The following is an 18,910-nucleotide window of genomic DNA, read 5'->3' as shown; positions in this document are numbered from 1 at the left end:
AAGGTAAAGTACCCCACCAACACTCACTGTCAAGGCTAACACCTGCAGAATGATTACTTGGGTGGGCAACTTGGAAGCTTAAGTCGCCATCTTCAGGAGAGTAGTCGTGAAAAGAGAAGAACATTGGTTAAAAAAAAGATGTCCATTGTGCATAGTGTGCTTCATGGACAACATGGTAAAATTTTGTCCTCACGTCTCTGAGTGGAACTTGACTCGACAACCTGCTGACTCAGAGGTGAGATTGCTACCACTAAGACACGGCCTAAGGTTGTCTTACCAAGGCTTGGAAAAGTCAAGAAGAGCCTGATTATTTATGACAAGAACCTAATTGTTGGATTAGAAGCAGCCATCTTTTTAAGGTGTAATTATTAATTGTGTTTGCCTTTCCTCCTTTCCTTGTGCAAAATTGTGCCAGGGTTTGGGTACGACACACGGCCCTCTCCAACTTCACCCTGGTGGCCATTCTTTATGTGCGAGCCCAGGTATACGAGTGTGGGGTATCACAGCTGAGCCTGATTGAGAGTCCTCACCCAGTTTGCATACACAGCCATTTTCCAGCAGGGGGCACTGGACAGTGGTCGGGAGTGGGAAACCCTTGCTGCTTCTTTTCTGCTCCTCAGTGTGAGGATACAGAGGCCAATCGGACCACCCCGACGACCGGCCGGCAGAGATCTGCCAACTCTGCAGAGAGCTGCCGGCTTCCCAGTGCATTCGGCCCAGCTCCCCATGAAGCAACCCCTTTACCAGCCAAGTCATCAGGGAAGTAAAGGTATTTTCAAATTGTTATGGTTCGTTTTGCATATCCAAGTTTTAACTTTATTTCAAACTGGGACAATTATACAAGACTGAAGTTCAATAGACTTTAAATACAGATCCACCAGGATTTTGCAGGAGGAAGGGTTAATTTTTCAAGCATCTTGCTCTCCCATGTCTTCCAGGATCTTATTGGATCCCACACGAACTAGCAGTAACGCCACACCTAAAGCTGCTTTTATCCTATGAGTCAGACTTAGCAAATCCAGCAAGCTTACGTTGGGATTGACACCAACCATGAGGACCCCACTAAGCCGAGGGTTAAAAGAAGCTCTTATGTTATAACGTGCTTTGGGAATGATGTGGAGAAGACTGTGATCTTCACTCGCTTTCAGAGAAGTAGGAATTACACCTACTGCGTTTTCATGCTCCATTCTCCAGTCTCCCTTTATTCCGTTTGTTCCGCGGTCGGCCGAAAGTTTCACCAAACCACCGGCCCCCCATTCGGTTTCAGGTTTTATTGCGTTTGGGTCCGAATCGCAAACCGGTGGGAAGAAGTGGGTGGTGCGATCTTGAGATCTGACAAAAAAAAAGAAAGACTACAAATGCTGAAAATCTGGAACAACAGAAAATGCGGAAAATAAAGGACTTGAATTTTCATACGGCGCCTTTCCCGACCTCAGGGCGTTCCAAAGCGCTTTACAGCCAATGAAGTTCTTTTGAAGGGTAGTCACTGTTACAGTGTAGGAAACTTGACAGCCAATTTGTGCACAGCAAGATCCCACAAACAGCAATGAGATAATGACCAGATAATCTGTTTTTTTTAGTGGTGTTGGTTGAGGGATAAATATTGGCCGGGACACTGGGAGAACTCCCGTGCTCTTCTTCAACTAGTGTTGTTGGGGGGTGGGGGGAGAACAGGAATTAAAAGCCGCCCCTCCCCAACCCCCGGGTCAATTACCATGGGAAGGGGGGGGAGTAGAGAGAGAGAGGCATTTCCCCAGACATCCCGGCTGGGAACTCACCATTTTAAATTCTTGTCGCTCTCTTTAATCTGATCTCCATTAAAATTTTGCACAGGGGGAGAAATAACCTCATCATAAAGATCTCGGGCAGAGAACGACGGGGACAGTTACAGAACACACGACATTCCCCCAGGTCGCAGGAAAAGACTTTGGGGTGGGGATCCCTTCATCATTAAGCCTGAGCGGCTTGTATCGGGGGTCTTTGCATAAATACTGACGGAGCTGCTGAGAGTTGCCAACTCTGGTTGGACATATTCCTGGAGGTTTCATCACATGACCTCTCGCCTCCAGCCACTCCGCCCCCACACACCTACCATTGGTCACCCACCATGACCATTCTCTCGGCACATTGGATGATTCTTGACTGTCAGCCAAACAGCCAATTTTCCCACCTCCAATATTTTTACAACTAATAAATGAAAGTGCTCAAAGAAAATGAAAACAACATAACATTTCTTTTAATGCTCCTTTGGTTTTTCTCCTGAGTTGCTCGCAGCAGTGTCCTGGAGATTAATCTGCAATTCCTGGAGTCTCCAGACCAATCCTGGAGGGTTGGTAACCCTAAGGTGCTGTGTATTTCCAGCACTCCCCGTTTGCTTTGCTTCTGTCGAAAATTGATCACAGATTTAACCGCAACAACTAATGTCTCCCCATCGTATGACACAGTGGGGAGAAAATCAAATGGACTTCCCGCTTGACATTTTTAGAAATTTCCAGATAGCCTGCTCCCAAGCAGTTTCGACCGGTCCACGAGCCAAACCTGAAGGCGACGGTCAACAAAGTCTTAATCTTTGTTTTGCCTTGAAAAGTGCCTTCTGTCGGCTGGCCCGGGTAACTCACCGCAGCAGCGAGATTAAAAGAAATCAAAATAAGATTAAAGAGGCTGGGGGAATCAGATGTTGCTTTTTTTCCCCCCCTATATATATTCAACTCCAATGATTTACATGTCATGAAGACATGTTTATATTCAAATTGCTGTTTTTTCCTGACATTGAACAAAACCTTAATCATTAAGCTGATTTGAGTGGGTTTACGGCCACTTACCACTCTTGAATAGAGTGTTCTGATAAGGCGTCACTTTCAGCGCTCGGAACTGAAGCCCTGTCACTCAGGGGTTTGCCAGGGTGAGTGCCGTATGGCGGTTGACTGACAACAATTTGGGATTTTTTTTTGGCGGATGACAAGTTAAGGGGTTTAGTGGTGCAATTATGCACTAAATTCAAGGTGCTCAGATGTAAATGTCCTCTAACCACCCTGTCATCCCAGACTTATTACAGCTCTTTCATGCAGTTTCCTTTGCTTCGATCCGCAGCCCCCCGCTTCACTTTTTCGGTGGTGGTGGTGGGGGGGGGAGGGGGGGGGGGGTGGCTGGCAGCCTCCTGATGAACGATGAAAATGTAACACAGCTGTCAAGTCATTTTTTTAATGAAGATTTTTATATTTTTTTAAAAAAGCAATAACTTCTTTGTGAAGAGTGGAACATTTAAATTTTATATATATATATATAAATATAAATGAATGTGTTCTTGTTTAAATTGCAATTTGAGAAAAGAAAATGGATATTGTCTCCTAACAATCGAAGATTCTTTGCGTTCTTTACTTTACTTCATATATCTTCCCCACCCCTCCCCAGTTTTATCCCCTTGACTCCATAAAGCGCGGACTGGGGTCCAGTTCTCTGGGTGTTGCACCAATGGTCGTTCCTCGTGTGTGAGCCTAGATAGTGAGCGTCAGCAGGATATTCCACCGTGGGAGGGGGGGGGGAGACATAGCTCAGCCCGATCCTATCCTCATCCAACACCCACACATGTACACTTTCGAGCAATGGGGTCACGAGCTCGGGGATCAGGAGCAGCAACCTCGGCTGGTTTTAGCCCTCTAAGTCCAGATATGCTGAGGCCGATCTTAGCTCTCAAACTGCTGCCCCAGCTAAATCAGCTCCGACTGGGAATCAAACCTGGGACCTTTCATTGCTGTTTGAGTTAATGCTGTAGAAGGCAGTATCTTTATCCACTACGCTGTATTTAACATGTTGTTTCAACGGATCCTCGGATTGATTCAAAATTGCTTAATTCAGGTTTTCTGATCATTCATCGTTTTAAAGCACCAAATTCCCATCTTGCTGTGTTATTTACGCTGCTTAATTCAAAGTATTGGATCATTCACATTTTTTAGCACCAAATAAACAACTTTGAATTATCAGTAGACTGTCTAACTTTGGGGAGAGAATGTGTTAGTTACAATGTTTTGAAATCTCATATTCAGCTACACAATTCAGGTACTATCTGACTGCCTTAGTTCTCTTAATGGGTAGAATTTAAAAAAAAAATACAATAAAACATATCTAAGACCCCCCCCTGGTTTAATGGATTGTGTGGTGTGGTACTGAGCATACCGACCAGGATCGTCCCAGGTTCAATTCCTGACCTGTGCGCATTTAGCCAGTACAGTAATGGGGATGCTGAATTGGCCTCAGCACCCTGGGTTAAGAAGGAAAATAAAACACCTGAGCACTGTTCAGGAATCCCTGTTGTAGACTGCCATGTACGTGGGCGTCAGGTGAGGACAGGAGCGGGCTCCTCTGTCATGGCTCCCCTTCCGGAATAGTCAGCCGACCCTCACTGCCTAGATTCACAAATCAAGGGTTGTGAATCAGACAATGTACTAAATGGTGCCATCGCCTCTGGATCTGTACCTTGCCTTCAGTCACCACCTTCAGAAGGCAAGTGGTAAAAGGAAAAACTATAAGACCACAGAAACGTAAGGCCTTAAACAAAATGATTATAGACTACAGATATGGCCAATGCTCTCCTTAACACTGACTGTCCTTGAGGCTCCAGATGAAAAGGGCATTATTGTAAAGGTGGTGCAAGAGGATAATTCATATGCTTTCTTTGTTGGAGAGCTGTATGGAACGCAAGCGATAACATCGAGGTCAAGGTGTGTGTGAGCGCGTTACAGCAATGGCCTTCTTCATCTATTAGATATTGTTGGTAGTTGTGCCTCATTGTCCTATCGCTCCCCCCCACCCCCCTCAGTTCCTTTTAGTACTCTCTTCTGTGCTCAATCAGCTGACCTTAGCCATGGCAACAGTGGGGGTCGCTACAATTGGCCTCCCCTTTTTCTTCCCAGCTCTCTTGAAGGCGCTGACTCTTCCCGGGGTCCGATTCTACGGATATCGGCCTCCCCCGGTACCTCAACCATGTGGCCAGTTTTCATGTCTGATCCTGAACAGTGAGTGAGTGTCAATGGGCTATTTGACCACGGAGGGCATCACAGGCCAGGAGTCAGCAACAGGAACCTTGGCTAGTTCCTTTTTTGTTTCTCTGTTGCACCAATGCCTCAGTCCCGACACTGTCCCTGGTGCTCTTTCCCCTTTACTGAACTTGACTTTTCTTCCTTGTTGCAGCTTTGAACGAACCCACCATTGATTATGGCTTCCAACGGTTGCAGAAGGTTATCCCCAGACATCCAGGTGACCCAGAACGATTGCCAAAGGTCAGTTACACACTTAACCTTTCCTATTGAACTGCTTCTATATACAATAACATTACAAGGCTGGTTTGGCACATTACTTTCAATAAACAGGAATACCATAACAATCAGAAATGATATTGTCAATCCAAAATGTGACAGGTAATGCTTCTCTCTATGTTTGTGTTGTATCTGTTTTGAAGATAGGATATATTCTCCTCTTCACTGAAAGCATCCAACACATGATGTATATTAACACACAGTCAACAGTTTTCTCCCCTCCTCCTTTCCTGATAAGAAAGAACTTGCATTTATATAGCGCCTTTCATGACCTCAGAATGTCCCAAAACGCTTTACAAGCAAATAAGTACTTTTTGAAGTGTAGCCACTGTTGTAATGTAGGAAACGTGGCAGCCAATTTGCGCCCAGCAAGGTCCCACAAAACGACAATGTGATAATGACCGGGTAATCTGTTTTTTTTAGTGATGTTGGTCGAGGGATAAATATTGGCCAGGGCACTAGGGACAACTCCCCTGCTCCTTTTCAAAATAGTGTCCGTGGGATCTTATACGTCCACCTGAGAGGGCAGACGGGGCCTAGGTTGCAGACAGTGCTTCCTTGCTGGAGAACGGTCCTATAGATATCAGTTACCCTCCAGCAACTTCCCCCAAGTGGCCAGGCTTCAGATGTGAGCGTAGATTGTGAGTTGTCAGGAGACGGAGGCTTCAGCGCCAAGCCCGGGACTGTACTCGTCTGACATCTGCATGTGTGTGCTTTCCGGCAGGGGGTCGCTGGATAGCCGTCAGGAGTGGGGACTTTGGCACGCTCTCCTCTCCCAGTCTAGGGATGCAGAGGCCAGTTCTGCAAACCCCGGCTGCTGCGCTGGCTCAGCTCAGTTAACTCAGCGCAGACTGGCACTGTCTGGCGCAGTTAAACACTGCCCGTGGCAACTGAGCCATCAGGAGAGCTGCTGCGCTGCTTTCTAACAGGCAGGTTTCATGTCCTTGTGAACCCATGTTATTGAGACTTTATCGTTGACTTACAAAATGTCACATGCTCAGCCCCTCATGATGAAATAGCCTGACAGCACTCACTGTCCAGACTTAAACATGAGGAACCAGAGATTTGCTAGCACCAGTAGAGTCATATTCCAGCATGGGTCAACATCGTCAGGAGAGGAGCAGAGGAAAACTGGAGGGAGAGAAAGGGACAAAATGAGTTCAGACCACCGAGTACACAGAACATGCACAATCCTCTCATTTAATCTCCCGTGAGAAGTTGTGCCGAATTCTTCCTGAGGGCACAGAAAAACTTTAGAATACCGATTTAATTATGAGGTTATCTTCGCTGATGAAATGTAAATATACACTTGCTCATTACGTATTCTCCATGGGTAATCAATACTAGTATAAGACACTGCTGCAACTGCTGTATTATCAAATGAAAATAGAAGATGATGGAAGCACACGGCAGACCGGTCAGTATCTGTAAAAAGGAAAGACGGGTTAATGTTTCAGGGCAAATTGGTGGACGTTCATTAGGAATTTGTAATGTGGAATTGGTTGAAATATATGATAGCAGCAAAGAGATTTTTTATCATTCTGCAGCCCTTAAAAGTGGTGGAAAAAAAATGTTGTTCCATAGAATTACATAGAATTTACAGCACAGAATTCGGCCCAACTGGTCTATGCCAGTGTTTATACTCCATTCAAGCCTCCTCCCACCCCTCTTTATCTAACCCCATCTGTGCCACCTTATAGTCCTTTCTTCCCCATGTGTTTATCTAGCTTCCCCTCAAATGTAACTGTGCAATTCGCCTCAACTACTCCTTGTAGTTTCACATTTCCACTGTTAGATCATGGAAGCATTTGCTTCAAACTGTACTTGGTGAAGTTTACCTCTAGATATCTTCAGTGCGCTGAGTGAACACGATGCGGTACTTAATATATTAGTGACACCTATTGACGGAGCATTACTACTACACCTACCCTTTTTTATGGTGATTGGACATCCAATTGGGCACCTTCGCCACTCTGCACAGCTGCCAAGTGCAGTGAAAGAAAGAAAAAAAAGAAAGACTTGCATTTATATAGCACCTTTCACATCCTCAGGATGTTTCAAAGAGCTTCACAGCCAATGAAGTACTTTTGAAGTGTAGTCACTGTTGTAATGTAGGGAAACACAGCAGCCAATTTGCACACAGCAAGGTCCCACAAACAGCAAAGAGAGAAATGACCAGATCATCTGCTTTAGTGATGTTGGTTGAGGGATAAATATTGGCCAGTACTGGTAAATATTGGCCAGTGTTGGTACCATAGCACAGTGATGTTGTCTAATGGTTAGCCCTGGCTATAGGAAATCAATAAAAACTGGATGGCAAATGTCAACAGGAGACATTGGGGCTAAGTTTCACCATCACCGCCTGGGCAGTAATCTGTCAGAGTGGATTGCCCACCTATTCCATTGATATAAATGGGAGGGAATTCGGGCGTGTTCTACAATGAGTATACAAACTGCTCTGCCAGCTTACCACCCTGGCGGTGCTGAAAGTTGCCCCCATTAGGTCTGAACAGCTATGCCTGATGTCAGCTGCTCAGTTACAGAGAGTCACTAAATTCCAGTAAAGTGTTACCCTCAGGGCCTTTACATGCTGCCTCCGAGCCATCGGGTCTGTGGTGCACTGGAAGAAAGTAAAGAAACAACTTGCATTTATAAAGCTCCTTTCACAACCTCATGGTGCTTTACAGCCAATGAAGTACTTTTGAATTGTAGTTACTGTTGTAATGTAGGAAATGTGGCAGCCGATTTGCATACAGCAAGGTCCCACATATAGCAATGAGGTAATGACCAGATAATCTGTTTTAATGATTTTGGTGGAGGCAAATATATTAGCCAGGACACTGGGGAGAACTTTCTTGCTCTTCTTCCAAATAGTGCCATGGGATCTTTTAATTCCACTTCAGAGAGCAGTCGGGGCCTCAGTTTAACATCTAATTCAAAAGACAGCATCTCTGACAGTGCAGCACTCGCTCAGTAATGGGTTGGAGTATTTGTAAGGGGGGCTAGAATACACACTATCATTAAACATGCACGGGCCAGAGGAGAAAGTGGGGAGAAAATATATATTTTTTTAAATGGCATAATGTAATCGCCATCAAAATCATTGCTGTATGTGAGGGGCCACGGGGGAAATAAACATTTAAACATTTTAATTTAAAAACAAACTAACCCGATTGCCAGCAATGAACTGGAAGGCCTCTGATTATCTGGGTTTAAACACATCAGGGTCTGTTGCAAGCCTGAGCTGCACCTCTGTCCAAAAAACTGGTCTCTGGTGTGCCCACGATGAATTACCAGTGAATTATGACCTAAGCTAAAGTTAGCAGTATTCGTTTGACAGGAAGCAAATGCGATGAATAGATAGAGAAAAAAGGGGTCAGTTCATATCAAGCTGACAGACATACTTTACTTGTCAAGTGGTTCATGCAGTGACTGTACGGGGGCAGGGCTGGATAAATTTCCCTCAGATCCCATCGACAGATTTGCATTGCGCTTTCCTTGTTTAAAAAGTGGTTGGCAACTGAGGCTTTGATCCCGGCGTGCTCCTGGGTTTTATCAAGAGGATACAGGGGCTCTCCTATGTTGTGTCAGAAGGCACTGATTTGATCTCTACATGGCAGGGGTATCACAGAGAGACTCTGTTCAGTGCGGATAGATTGTGCCCAGTGTCGTGGCTGTCTTCCGAGCAGTCTTTGATAAAAGACAAAATTCAGTGGAGAGAAAGGCGAACAGCGCTTGTGTGTTTTGCTCCTCCGAGCTGCAAAATACCAGGCAAATTGATCCTCTGGGAGTAGTAAATACACATTACTTTATCTTGTACTTCATGTCCATGGCTTTCATATACCCCTGAGTCCTGATAGAACAACAATAGTTAATAGACTAAAAAGAGTAATTACAAGCATCTTTTCAGTACTTCCAGCTTGACTGACTTTGTGTGACCTTATAATTTTTACCTCAGCTAATCTGGCTGCTACATTTTTGATTCAATTTGCATAGCCTGTGTAGTGTATAGTGATACATGACCTTTTCTTAATGTCACCTGTCAAAGAATTTTACACCGGTGTTGTAAAAAAAAATCCCATTAAAGATTCAAAGTCTGATAAACGGGAGCAAGTCGGCTAATGTCGGTTTGCGAAGTGATTCAAAATGGCAAAGGGATGGGATAGTGATGGGAAACATGGGAGAGAGTCACAGGGACGGGATAGAGATGGGAAACCAAGGAAAGAGCACAGGGATGGGATAGCGATGGGAAACATGGGAGAGAGTCACAGGGATGGGATAGTGATGGGAAACATGGGAGAGAATCACAGGGATGGGATAGTGATGGGAAACATGGGAGAGAGTCACAGGGACGGGATAGAGATGGGAAACCAAGGAAAGAGCACAGGGATGGGATAGCGATGGGAAACATGGGAGAGAGTCACAGGGATGGGATAGTGATGGGAAACATGGGAGAGAATCACAGGGATGGGATAGTGATGGGAAACATGGGAGAGAATCACAGGGATGGGATAGTGATGGGAAACATGGGAGAGAGCGACAGGGATGGGATAGTGATGGGAAACCAAGGAAAGAGCACAGGGATGGAAAACATGGGAGAGAGTATAGCATTATGTAACTGGTGCTAGAAATATAAAAATCGAAACCTCTGACTAAATCTAAATCTAAACTTGCACCAGAAAATATCAGAGAGCAAGGAATGGGAAAAAGCTGTCCAGTCCATCAACACTGCTCCTTCCATAGACCATCTACAATCTACTCCAACATGAACGGTGCTCTACCCATTTAATTTTCTGAAGGTTCTGTAAAATGTCTCTCTGGATTTCCTCCCTCCCGCAAATAATCAAGCAATGCTCCACATTGCACCATAAGCGTTCATCTCAATTTCTTCACCATTCCACCCTTGCTGTTTGCTTTCCAAAGCTGCTGTTTCCCAGGTTCCATCAGCCAGATCGATATCGTACTGCATGGCTCACTATTTCACTCGGATGACCTGGGCAGATCAGGGACAGTTTTAGAGCTCTCTCTTCTTGGGAATTTTCCCTGTGGCTTATGGGCAAGAGCAGCTTTGCCTCACTAAACTTCCGGTAATGTTCTTACCATGCTCTGTTTATTGTGTGGACATCTTTTAGGACACATGGTCTATCCATTTAAAATCAAATGCCAGGAGAGTTAGTTTTCGATTTCATTTAGTGCTACAGATGCTATTGGGCAATAATCTCCTCCCCCCTCACCCCTTCCCCAACACAAGAAGCGTGACCCACCAAGCTTCTCTCAGGGTTCCTCTTAATTTTTCTCCATTCCTATCCTCTCCTGAAGTGTTGACTTCATCCTTGGGGTAAGGTTCCATAGGCACCAGCCACCCTTCAGTACCTACCTCATCTACATGACCATTATTCATGCGCACCCATGCCAGGCTATTCAACTATGAGGATGTCATGACCGAGCCAAATCTTGTCCTCATCCGACATGCACGCTTTTTCTAACTCAAGTCCAGTGCAGGCAATTGTATGGCCAAAGTCTCCAATCCTGACTGAGATCAACTGACTCAACACGAACTAGGGATCAAACCTGTTACCTTCCAGGTCTGCATGGCACAGAGATGAAGAGTTTGCCCCTGAGGCATTGGCACCGCTCATGATCCGCAAGATTGATTTCATTTTGTTTTTTTGATCAGCCGGTGTTTGATATCATCCTATTTAACAACCTTCAAACCAATTCACGCAGGTAGTGTTTCTGTTTGACCGTACGGAGTGCACGATCTCACCCTGTCAGGACACACCCCACTTAGACTGAAGTCCAAAGAGTTTAGGTAAAGCTTTGAAAGAGCCGAGCTTCAGGGATGTCCAAGCGAGTGCGGATGTACAGCTGAAGTTTAACCAGCTAAAACCATGGAACGTACCAGCATAGGGTACTGAGATGTTTACCACTATTTCACCACCTAGGGCCACCTTAGCCACTTGGGCTTTGGCTTGCAGGGTTGTCCAGAGCCGATTGGGAACATAGGAACATAGGAACAGGAGTAGGCCATTCAGCCCCTTGAGCCTGTTCCGTCATTCAATTAGATCATGGCTGATCTGCATCTCAACTCCATTTACCTGCTTTGGCTCCCTATCCCTTGATACCCTTACCCAACAAAAGTCTATCTACATAGAATTATATAGAATTACATAGAATGTACAGCACAGAAACAGGCCATTCGGCCTAACTGGTCCATGCTGGTGTTTATGTTCCTCATGAGCTCCTCCCATCCTAATTCATCTAACCCTATCAGCATATCCTTCTACTCCTTTCTCTCTCATGTGTTTATCTGGCTTCCCCTTAAATGCGTCTATACTATTCGTCTCAACTACTCCTCGTGGTAGCGAGTTTCACATTCTCATCACTCTCTGGGTAAAGAAGTTTCTCCTGAATTCCTTATTGGATTTATTAGTGACTATCTTATATTTATCTATCTAAGTTCTGAATTTTTCAATTAACCTAGCCTCAACAGCTTTTTGAGGAAGAAAGTTCCAGATTTCTACTGCCCTTTATGTGAAGAAACACTTCCTGACATCACCCCTGAGCAGCCTAGCTCTAATTTTAAGGTTATGCTGGGAAGAATGCCCAGCCCCTGGGACAGGTCTACCCTTCCAGGTTTCATTAGTAACTGGCCGGTCAAGCATCAACAGTTCCCTGGAGTACTGTGCAACTGCCTGGCTCAGGTATAGGATTACTGAGTCTGCCAGAGAGGGTTGACTTGGTTCCAATCTTTCACTGCCAGGCATGTCACCTTGGAGCCAACTCCATCCCAAGGAGACACTGCCTACCTCTCTCTTAAGGACGACAGATCCGTAAGGTTAAGAGATTCATAATTATCCAATAAGTTATTCCTACTCTTACCTGCCACTCTCCATTTCTTTTAATACAGTCGATTCCTGTTAAATCAAATTCACTTAATTTAATTACTGGGTAATTAGCTGAAAATATCTGAATTTTCAAGAGTTGGCTGTATCTCATGTATAGCACCCCTGCATTTACAGACTTGAATGGATGAAACTATTACTTAAGCATCATAGCCCTGATTTTAACCTAACCCACGTGATAGGACTGGGCCGGGTTTGGTTCAAACTCCGGTTTTACACCTGTCCGATTTCACGCTCCATTGTGGAACATAAAACTGGGTGGGGTGTAAAACGGGCATCCCACCTGAACCCTCCATCTTCCCGCCGGGTGAGTTAGGATAAAATCGGGGTAAAAAAAACCGACAGGAATCTTCCTTGCTCCCGGTGTTAGTGACATGCGTCTGTTTGCAGTTCATTTGCCGCTTGGTATTGCTTCAGTTTGTAGCTCGTGTGAATCACCAAAGGCAACAGCTATTAAGAATACTTTGTTTGGAAAATAGAAAGGGTCCCTGATAGTTGAGTTGGTCAATGGTGAATGGTGGAACTGAGCTGTCCAGGTGAAAGAAAGAACTTGCATTCATATAGCCCCCTTCACATTCTTCGGGACGTCTCAAAGCGCTTCTCAGCTAATGAAGGTCACTATATTATAGTTAATTAGAAGCTGCAGCTTTCGCTGCTAACTGCCAGGTAGCTGATTTCTGCTGCCACCTCCAGCCTTATCATGTGATCTGCAAGCAGGTGCCAATCGCCCATCACTGTCTGCCACCTTAACGAAACACAAAACTATAAATGAGTAAACTTAAAACGTAACAATTGCTGAGCTCCGATATACACGATCCCAATTATCCACAAGGAATTTTGCTTGACAAAGCCTTGCGTGAGACGTCACCTCATTGCACAGCTTCTTCTGTTACTTGCATTTCGTCACCTCATCCTGGTGGATAAAGCGACTTAATGTGTCTTTTGTCTTCATTCCTGTACCTATGTATTACTACACCAAAAGATGTGGAGATGCCGGTGATGGACTGGGGTTGACAATTGTAAACAATTTTACAACACCAAGTTATAGTCCAGCAATTTTATTTTAAATTCACAAGCTTTCGGAGGCTTCCTCCTTCGTCACATCGTTCACCTGAGGAAGGAGGAAGCCTCCGAAAGCTTGTGAATTTAAAATAAAATTGCTGGACTATAACTTGGTGTTGTAAAATTGTTTACAATACACCAAAAGAACAAACACTCACCATTATCCACCAATTCCCATTATCCAGGGGAGATACAAACATTGCGGAGATGTTAACATGGCTCACTGTTAGAGTGACATTCACTGTTGTAGTTTGTAGCCTTATCCAAATGCCACAATGTGTAACACACTCTGCACAGTGCATTTTCCTTTTCTATATATATATATATTTCATTGCATATATACACTTAAATACATACATTAGCAATGCAAAGAAAAACCACGAGTGCTGGAAGTAGGAAATAAAAGCAGGAAATGTATGGGAGATGGCACTATTAACCATAATGGTGATTCCCCCAAGCCCCCTCCCCCGGTGGATAATGGAGATTGGTGATAATCAAGAGTCACCAGATTTTGGTCTTGCAGATATAGTACAGCAATACCCCAGGCACAGAAATGAAGGCAGATACTGTACAAAAATACCTGAAATACACAGCAAGTCTGTCAGTATCTGAAAGGGACAACAGGGGTTAATATTTCCAATGGAGACGATGAGGTAGATTATCACCTTGGACATGAAACTATCATTGTGGATCGGACGGCCGTTATAGCAACTGGCCGATTTTCATTTCCATAGTAATCAGTGGAAAAGGAAAATCGTCCAGTAACTATACCAGATGGCCCATCAACAACGCCAGTTTAATGCCCGAGTGGCAAGTTAAAAATGTACTCCCATTTATTTATACCTGGAAGATTAGCTTGCCTTTTCTCCTTTCAGTTGCTGACTGATTTACCGTGTGTTTCCAGTGTTTTGGGGATTTTATTGCATTTTTATATCTCTGTTTTTATCTGGAATACCTGAATGTCAGTACTTCTTTTAATAATTAAACAGTTGTGATTAACAATAAAACAAAAGCAAAATACTGCAGATGCTGAAAATCTGAAACAAAAACTGAAAATGCTGGAAACACTCAGCAGGTCAGGCAGCGTCTGTGAAGAGTCGATGACCTTTCATCAGAATTGGTTCTGTTGAAAGGTCATTGACCTGAAACGTTAATTCCGTTTCTCTCTCCACAGATGCTGCCTGACCTGCTGAGTATTTCCAGCATTCTCGGTGATTAACGTTGATATGTTCTGATTTATTTTTGTTGATTTTTTTTTTGAACGGAATATTTACATTGAAACAGTGCGTAATAATGTTAGAGCTGAATGCGGGGAGTTACTGAGCCAAACTGTGCGAGGGTGTTGAACTGACATCAGCGGAGTTACAGTCATTAACACAAGAATCTTGGAGCATTCATGTCACTTTGACTGTGCATGTTAATCCAGCTCCCTCCCCCTCACTGCTGGGCAAGTCTCCAAGCCAATTCCCCTGATGATGTCATTAGCGCCAACTGATTAAACAAAATATATTGCTGGGTAAAAAGGAGAAACAGCTAAAAGTAAAGAGCATGTTAGCATTAATCAGAATTACTTTCTAACAGACTTTTGAAAGAAGTCCTGATGTTAATATATGTACATATGATATCATTATGGGACACTGCTAAGGGGGGGGCGCACTGTCTATATGCAAATCTCTCAATATTCCTTCAGAAATAGGATTTCCAATTTTTCTCCACTTCTACTACTTATTTTTGGCTGATTTGGGCCTTTTCAGTTTTTGTTTAGCAAAATCACTTTCTAGAAGTTTATAAATTATTGTCATTAAAACTGAATGGACAAGCATGAATAATTATTCAGAGTTGTAATCTCTGTGACTCTTTTATAAAAATATGTATATAAATATGGTCAGGAGTTTGTTACAAAACATCTGAATCCCATAATGGGTAACTGTAAGCCTGTTTTATTAAACCATTCAGAATTTTGTACATTGTCCAACTAATTTAAATTATTAATTCACTAAAGAAAGTATTCAAACACACAGGGAACTTTGAGAGTCTCTCAATGAAGCGTAGAACTTTATTTGAAAAGTCTAGTTCACTGTGTAGAAGTTGGGTCTTTTTTTTTTCCAATGCAGCTGCTCAGGTTGGAGTGTATGAGACTGAAGTCCATTAGCCAGCTTACACTCCTCAATCTTTGTCCCAGCAGCCAAGCTGTAGGCCCAGTTTTTTGTGTGAGCTGCGTTTAATCTCATGGATTTGCGGATGTTGCTTCCTGGTTGCTGTTCATTTCATGAAAACTTAGTTTGAGAATTTTCACCTCTGCACTTTCACTAGCAGGCATTTCTGTTTATAACAGAACACTCATTTCCGATAACGGGGCGTTGGGAGTTCTTATTAAAACTGTATTTGCAGAGGATTCAAGATTTAGACAAAAAAAAGATTCCGATTGGAAAAGGAGTCAGAGATCAAAATTTTTTTTTAAATGTAAGGACTAGAAATGAAAATCAAGTCCAATCAGCGCCTGAGAAGTCAGGTTAAGACTTAGGATGGATATCCTTTGTCAGAAAGAGGGTCGGTAATCAGAACAGCTGCACAGCCCAAACCGTACATGTGTAAATATTAGGGACATCCACAGCATTGCGAGATTAGGAGCTCCTCATCTGATCTAACTTTTTCACACAAAAGGTAGTAGAAATCTGAAATTCTCTTCCCCCAAAAGGCTGCGGATGCTGGGGAACAATTGGAGCTTTCAAGACTGAGATCGATATATTTTTTGTTAGGTAAGGGTATCAAGGGGTATAGAGCTGAGGCGGGTAAATGGAGTTGAGGTACAGATCAGCCATGATCTGATTGAATGGCGGAGCAGGCTCGAGGGGCTGAATGGCCGTCTCCTGTTGCTGTGTAAAAGATGCAATTACGGTTAGTTGGAATACGGTTTTATTTTATATACTGGGTGTTGGCAGTTCAAACTCTTTGTGTCACAGCAGTGTATTGAAGAACTGACTTTGAACAGTTTTGTTTCGATTGTTGAAGACGTTTCTGAGCAAAGTTACAGTCAGTAACAATGCATTTCCATATTACCAACAATTATGTGTGCCCGCAAAGATTAAACTTCCCAGCCCCTGTGTTGCCACAAAAGCCTGCTCGTTACTGTCCGACAACAGCTATGCCCCGTCCTGCAACTGAATCATTCCCCTGTCTCTCTCTACCCCCACCCTTCCCCCCAGGCCCCCCCCACTCCCCTCACCATATGGCACCCAATAAAATATGCCGAGGCTCCATATGGGGAATCTGGGATGTGACCTGCATCCATTTTGACGGACAGATGAGAAGCTCGTTTCTCTCCTGAAGCTTAATTTGGGAGCGTCAGCTGCTGGCTCAGTGTAGTTATGGCAACTGCTCTCTCGTAACATATTCCAGCCTTCCTAATTTCTGTGTCAACCACATTTAAACATCAGCGTGACAGAAACTACACCAGCATTGTGTGGCTCCGTAAGTGACGAGGTCTGATGCAATTAAATCTCCCTCCAGCTTTAACTGAAGTGATTGTTTGCAGTCTCACTCCGGCAGATCACTTTTAGCTTCCGTTTTTGGAATATTTTAGAACGATACTGACTCAAACACGCCGTGAATATCAACAGCGACAGTGTCTGTAATTGGAGCAGTGAGGGCACAGTGTGTAATTACTCTTAAAAACATATATCAGGGTAACCTGCTCATACTGCAGAGCTGCTTTTATTGTCTTGTGCGACTGTTGTTGAGGGTGTGAACCTCACCTATTCACTTAGCGCATTCGGCAAACATTTGCCAAATTGAAATTGATGGGTACATGTTAGTTTCCGTTGTCGTTTTATTATTACCCTGCTCTCTACTGAAGGAAAGAAGAAAGAAGGAGAAAAAAAAAAGGGAAGACATTCCAATATAATGCTTGGCTGCTCACTACCAATTATTTGTAAGTGGGGAAAATGTTATGGAGGCAAATTAGGAAAGCATTACGAGCAAATTTGGGAGTAGCTGGGTACCAGTCAAAGCTCATTAACAGAGGCGCATGTAACGTGTATATCAGTGGAACAGTCATCGCAGGCAGCTTCTTTGCGGAAAGGCAAACTTTTTTTTCTCTCTCTCTCTTTGAACTTCTTCTTGTGTATCTCCTGAGGGCATTGGCTATTCTCCATGCGTGAGCCCAGTGAGAGTTAGCGGGCTATTCCTTCAAGGGGGCTACCATAGCCATACCCGATCCCGTCCTCTTCCCAGTCTTTATGAGTGTGTGCTTTTCACTGGATAGCGAGCAGGAATGGGAACCCGGGCTGGTTTTCTTTTATGATTTCTCTAGCCTATGAGCACCGAGGCCAGTTGGAATGCCCCCTCCCCCCCATCTCCCTTGGCTAGGATCAGCTAACTCAGTACAGACAGGGTATCGACCCTGTGACCTTTCCAGTCTGTACTTAGTGCAAACTTATCAAGAATGGACGATCCTCTTTCTTCAATTTGAGTGACAAGAGGCTCTGTCGACCTCTAGTTACATGGTAATTCTGCCATGAGAAAAAACTATGGATGTCACTAAATTAAGCTGGGTGATTTGGTGGCTCTGTTAAAGCTGTGGAGGTTTAAGTCTTATCTCTGGGATACAAGGCCAACAGTCCACTTGTGACTAGGAAACCTGGAATTATTGGAGGCTGATAAGGCAGCATTGACGTTCAGTACCAAGAGCAGCTACATCGAGTGTATGTGCTATTGAATAATGTCACTTGAGTCACCAATGGCTGGTACTGGATGGTCCGCAGGCCTCGATTTCTTCAGCATTTGGCGACATCACAAGAAAAACAAGAGACTGCAGTGGAGGTTGACTATCCCAGAATTCATAACGACAGCAAAGGCACTCCACTAAGTCTAATGGCGCCCTCCAGCCAGAGAGAGCAATTAAGGATATTTGCAAACTCCACAGTCCAATGAAGAGAGACAGAGAAGCACAAAACAGCAAGGCAGAGAGAAAGAGAAGGCGGATATGAAAGAGTTGAACACATTAATGCCACTTAACCATCACCTGTGGGACAGATGCTGCTTGTAGTTTTCAGGTACGTTTATGTGTCTAGCACGAGTGGGCTCCTCGGGTGTACAGCTCACGACTGAAAATCCCACACCAAGGATTGGCCTGCGTCGACAGCTCTGGTAGCTGCCTGAAAGTTTCTGCTTCCACTCTGCACAATGGGCATCCTCTCCAGGACCAGCGAGTGATGCTAAATAAATGATGTGGATACACTCCCTCTCCCCACCTCAATTAAAATAGTGGCTGGTGAAACTTTAGCTTGGAAGTAAGTTAACCCAGATTTTGTACAAAACACACAATCCAGGCTTGTCTGTTCCAGAAACGAAAGGGGCAATTTTAACTTGCCCCGCCCGGCAGAAATGGGGCAGTAGCAGAGTTAAAATGGCTGCGCTCCACTTACCATATTTCCCAGGGGTCCTCTGCTGGGCACCCCAGGCACACGCCCCAGCAGCCAGGAGCCTCCCGACACTCACAGTCTCAGTTCACACATGAGGAAGAGCCATCTGACTGAAGTATAGCAAGGCTGCTGGCAGTCATGAAAGCCTGCAGCCCAGCGGCAGAGGGGAGAGAGAACTGCAAAGAAAAAAAAAATATCCTCGGCTCCT

At 44.2% G+C, this 18,910-nt stretch overlaps 1 protein-coding gene across 4 annotated transcripts in view; it reads left to right on the top strand.

Moving 5' to 3' along the window:
• ebf1a (EBF transcription factor 1a) overlaps positions 1–18,910 on the top strand; it is a 414,365-nt gene that overhangs the window by 337,932 nt on the left and 57,523 nt on the right. For all 4 annotated transcript variants that reach the window (XM_067996542.1, XM_067996543.1, XM_067996541.1 and 1 more), the window contains exon 11: positions 5,188–5,276. In XM_067996542.1, the coding sequence (XP_067852643.1) occupies positions 5,188–5,276 (89 nt within the window). The remainder of the gene's footprint in view (positions 1–5,187; positions 5,277–18,910) is intronic.

Source organism: Heptranchias perlo, chromosome 14 (genome assembly GCF_035084215.1).
Source record: "Heptranchias perlo isolate sHepPer1 chromosome 14, sHepPer1.hap1, whole genome shotgun sequence".
In the NCBI taxonomy this organism is placed as follows: domain Eukaryota; kingdom Metazoa; phylum Chordata; class Chondrichthyes; order Hexanchiformes; family Hexanchidae; genus Heptranchias; species Heptranchias perlo.
The sequence above is the reverse complement of the archived record's forward strand: the minus strand, read 5'-3'. Positions and strand labels throughout refer to the sequence as shown.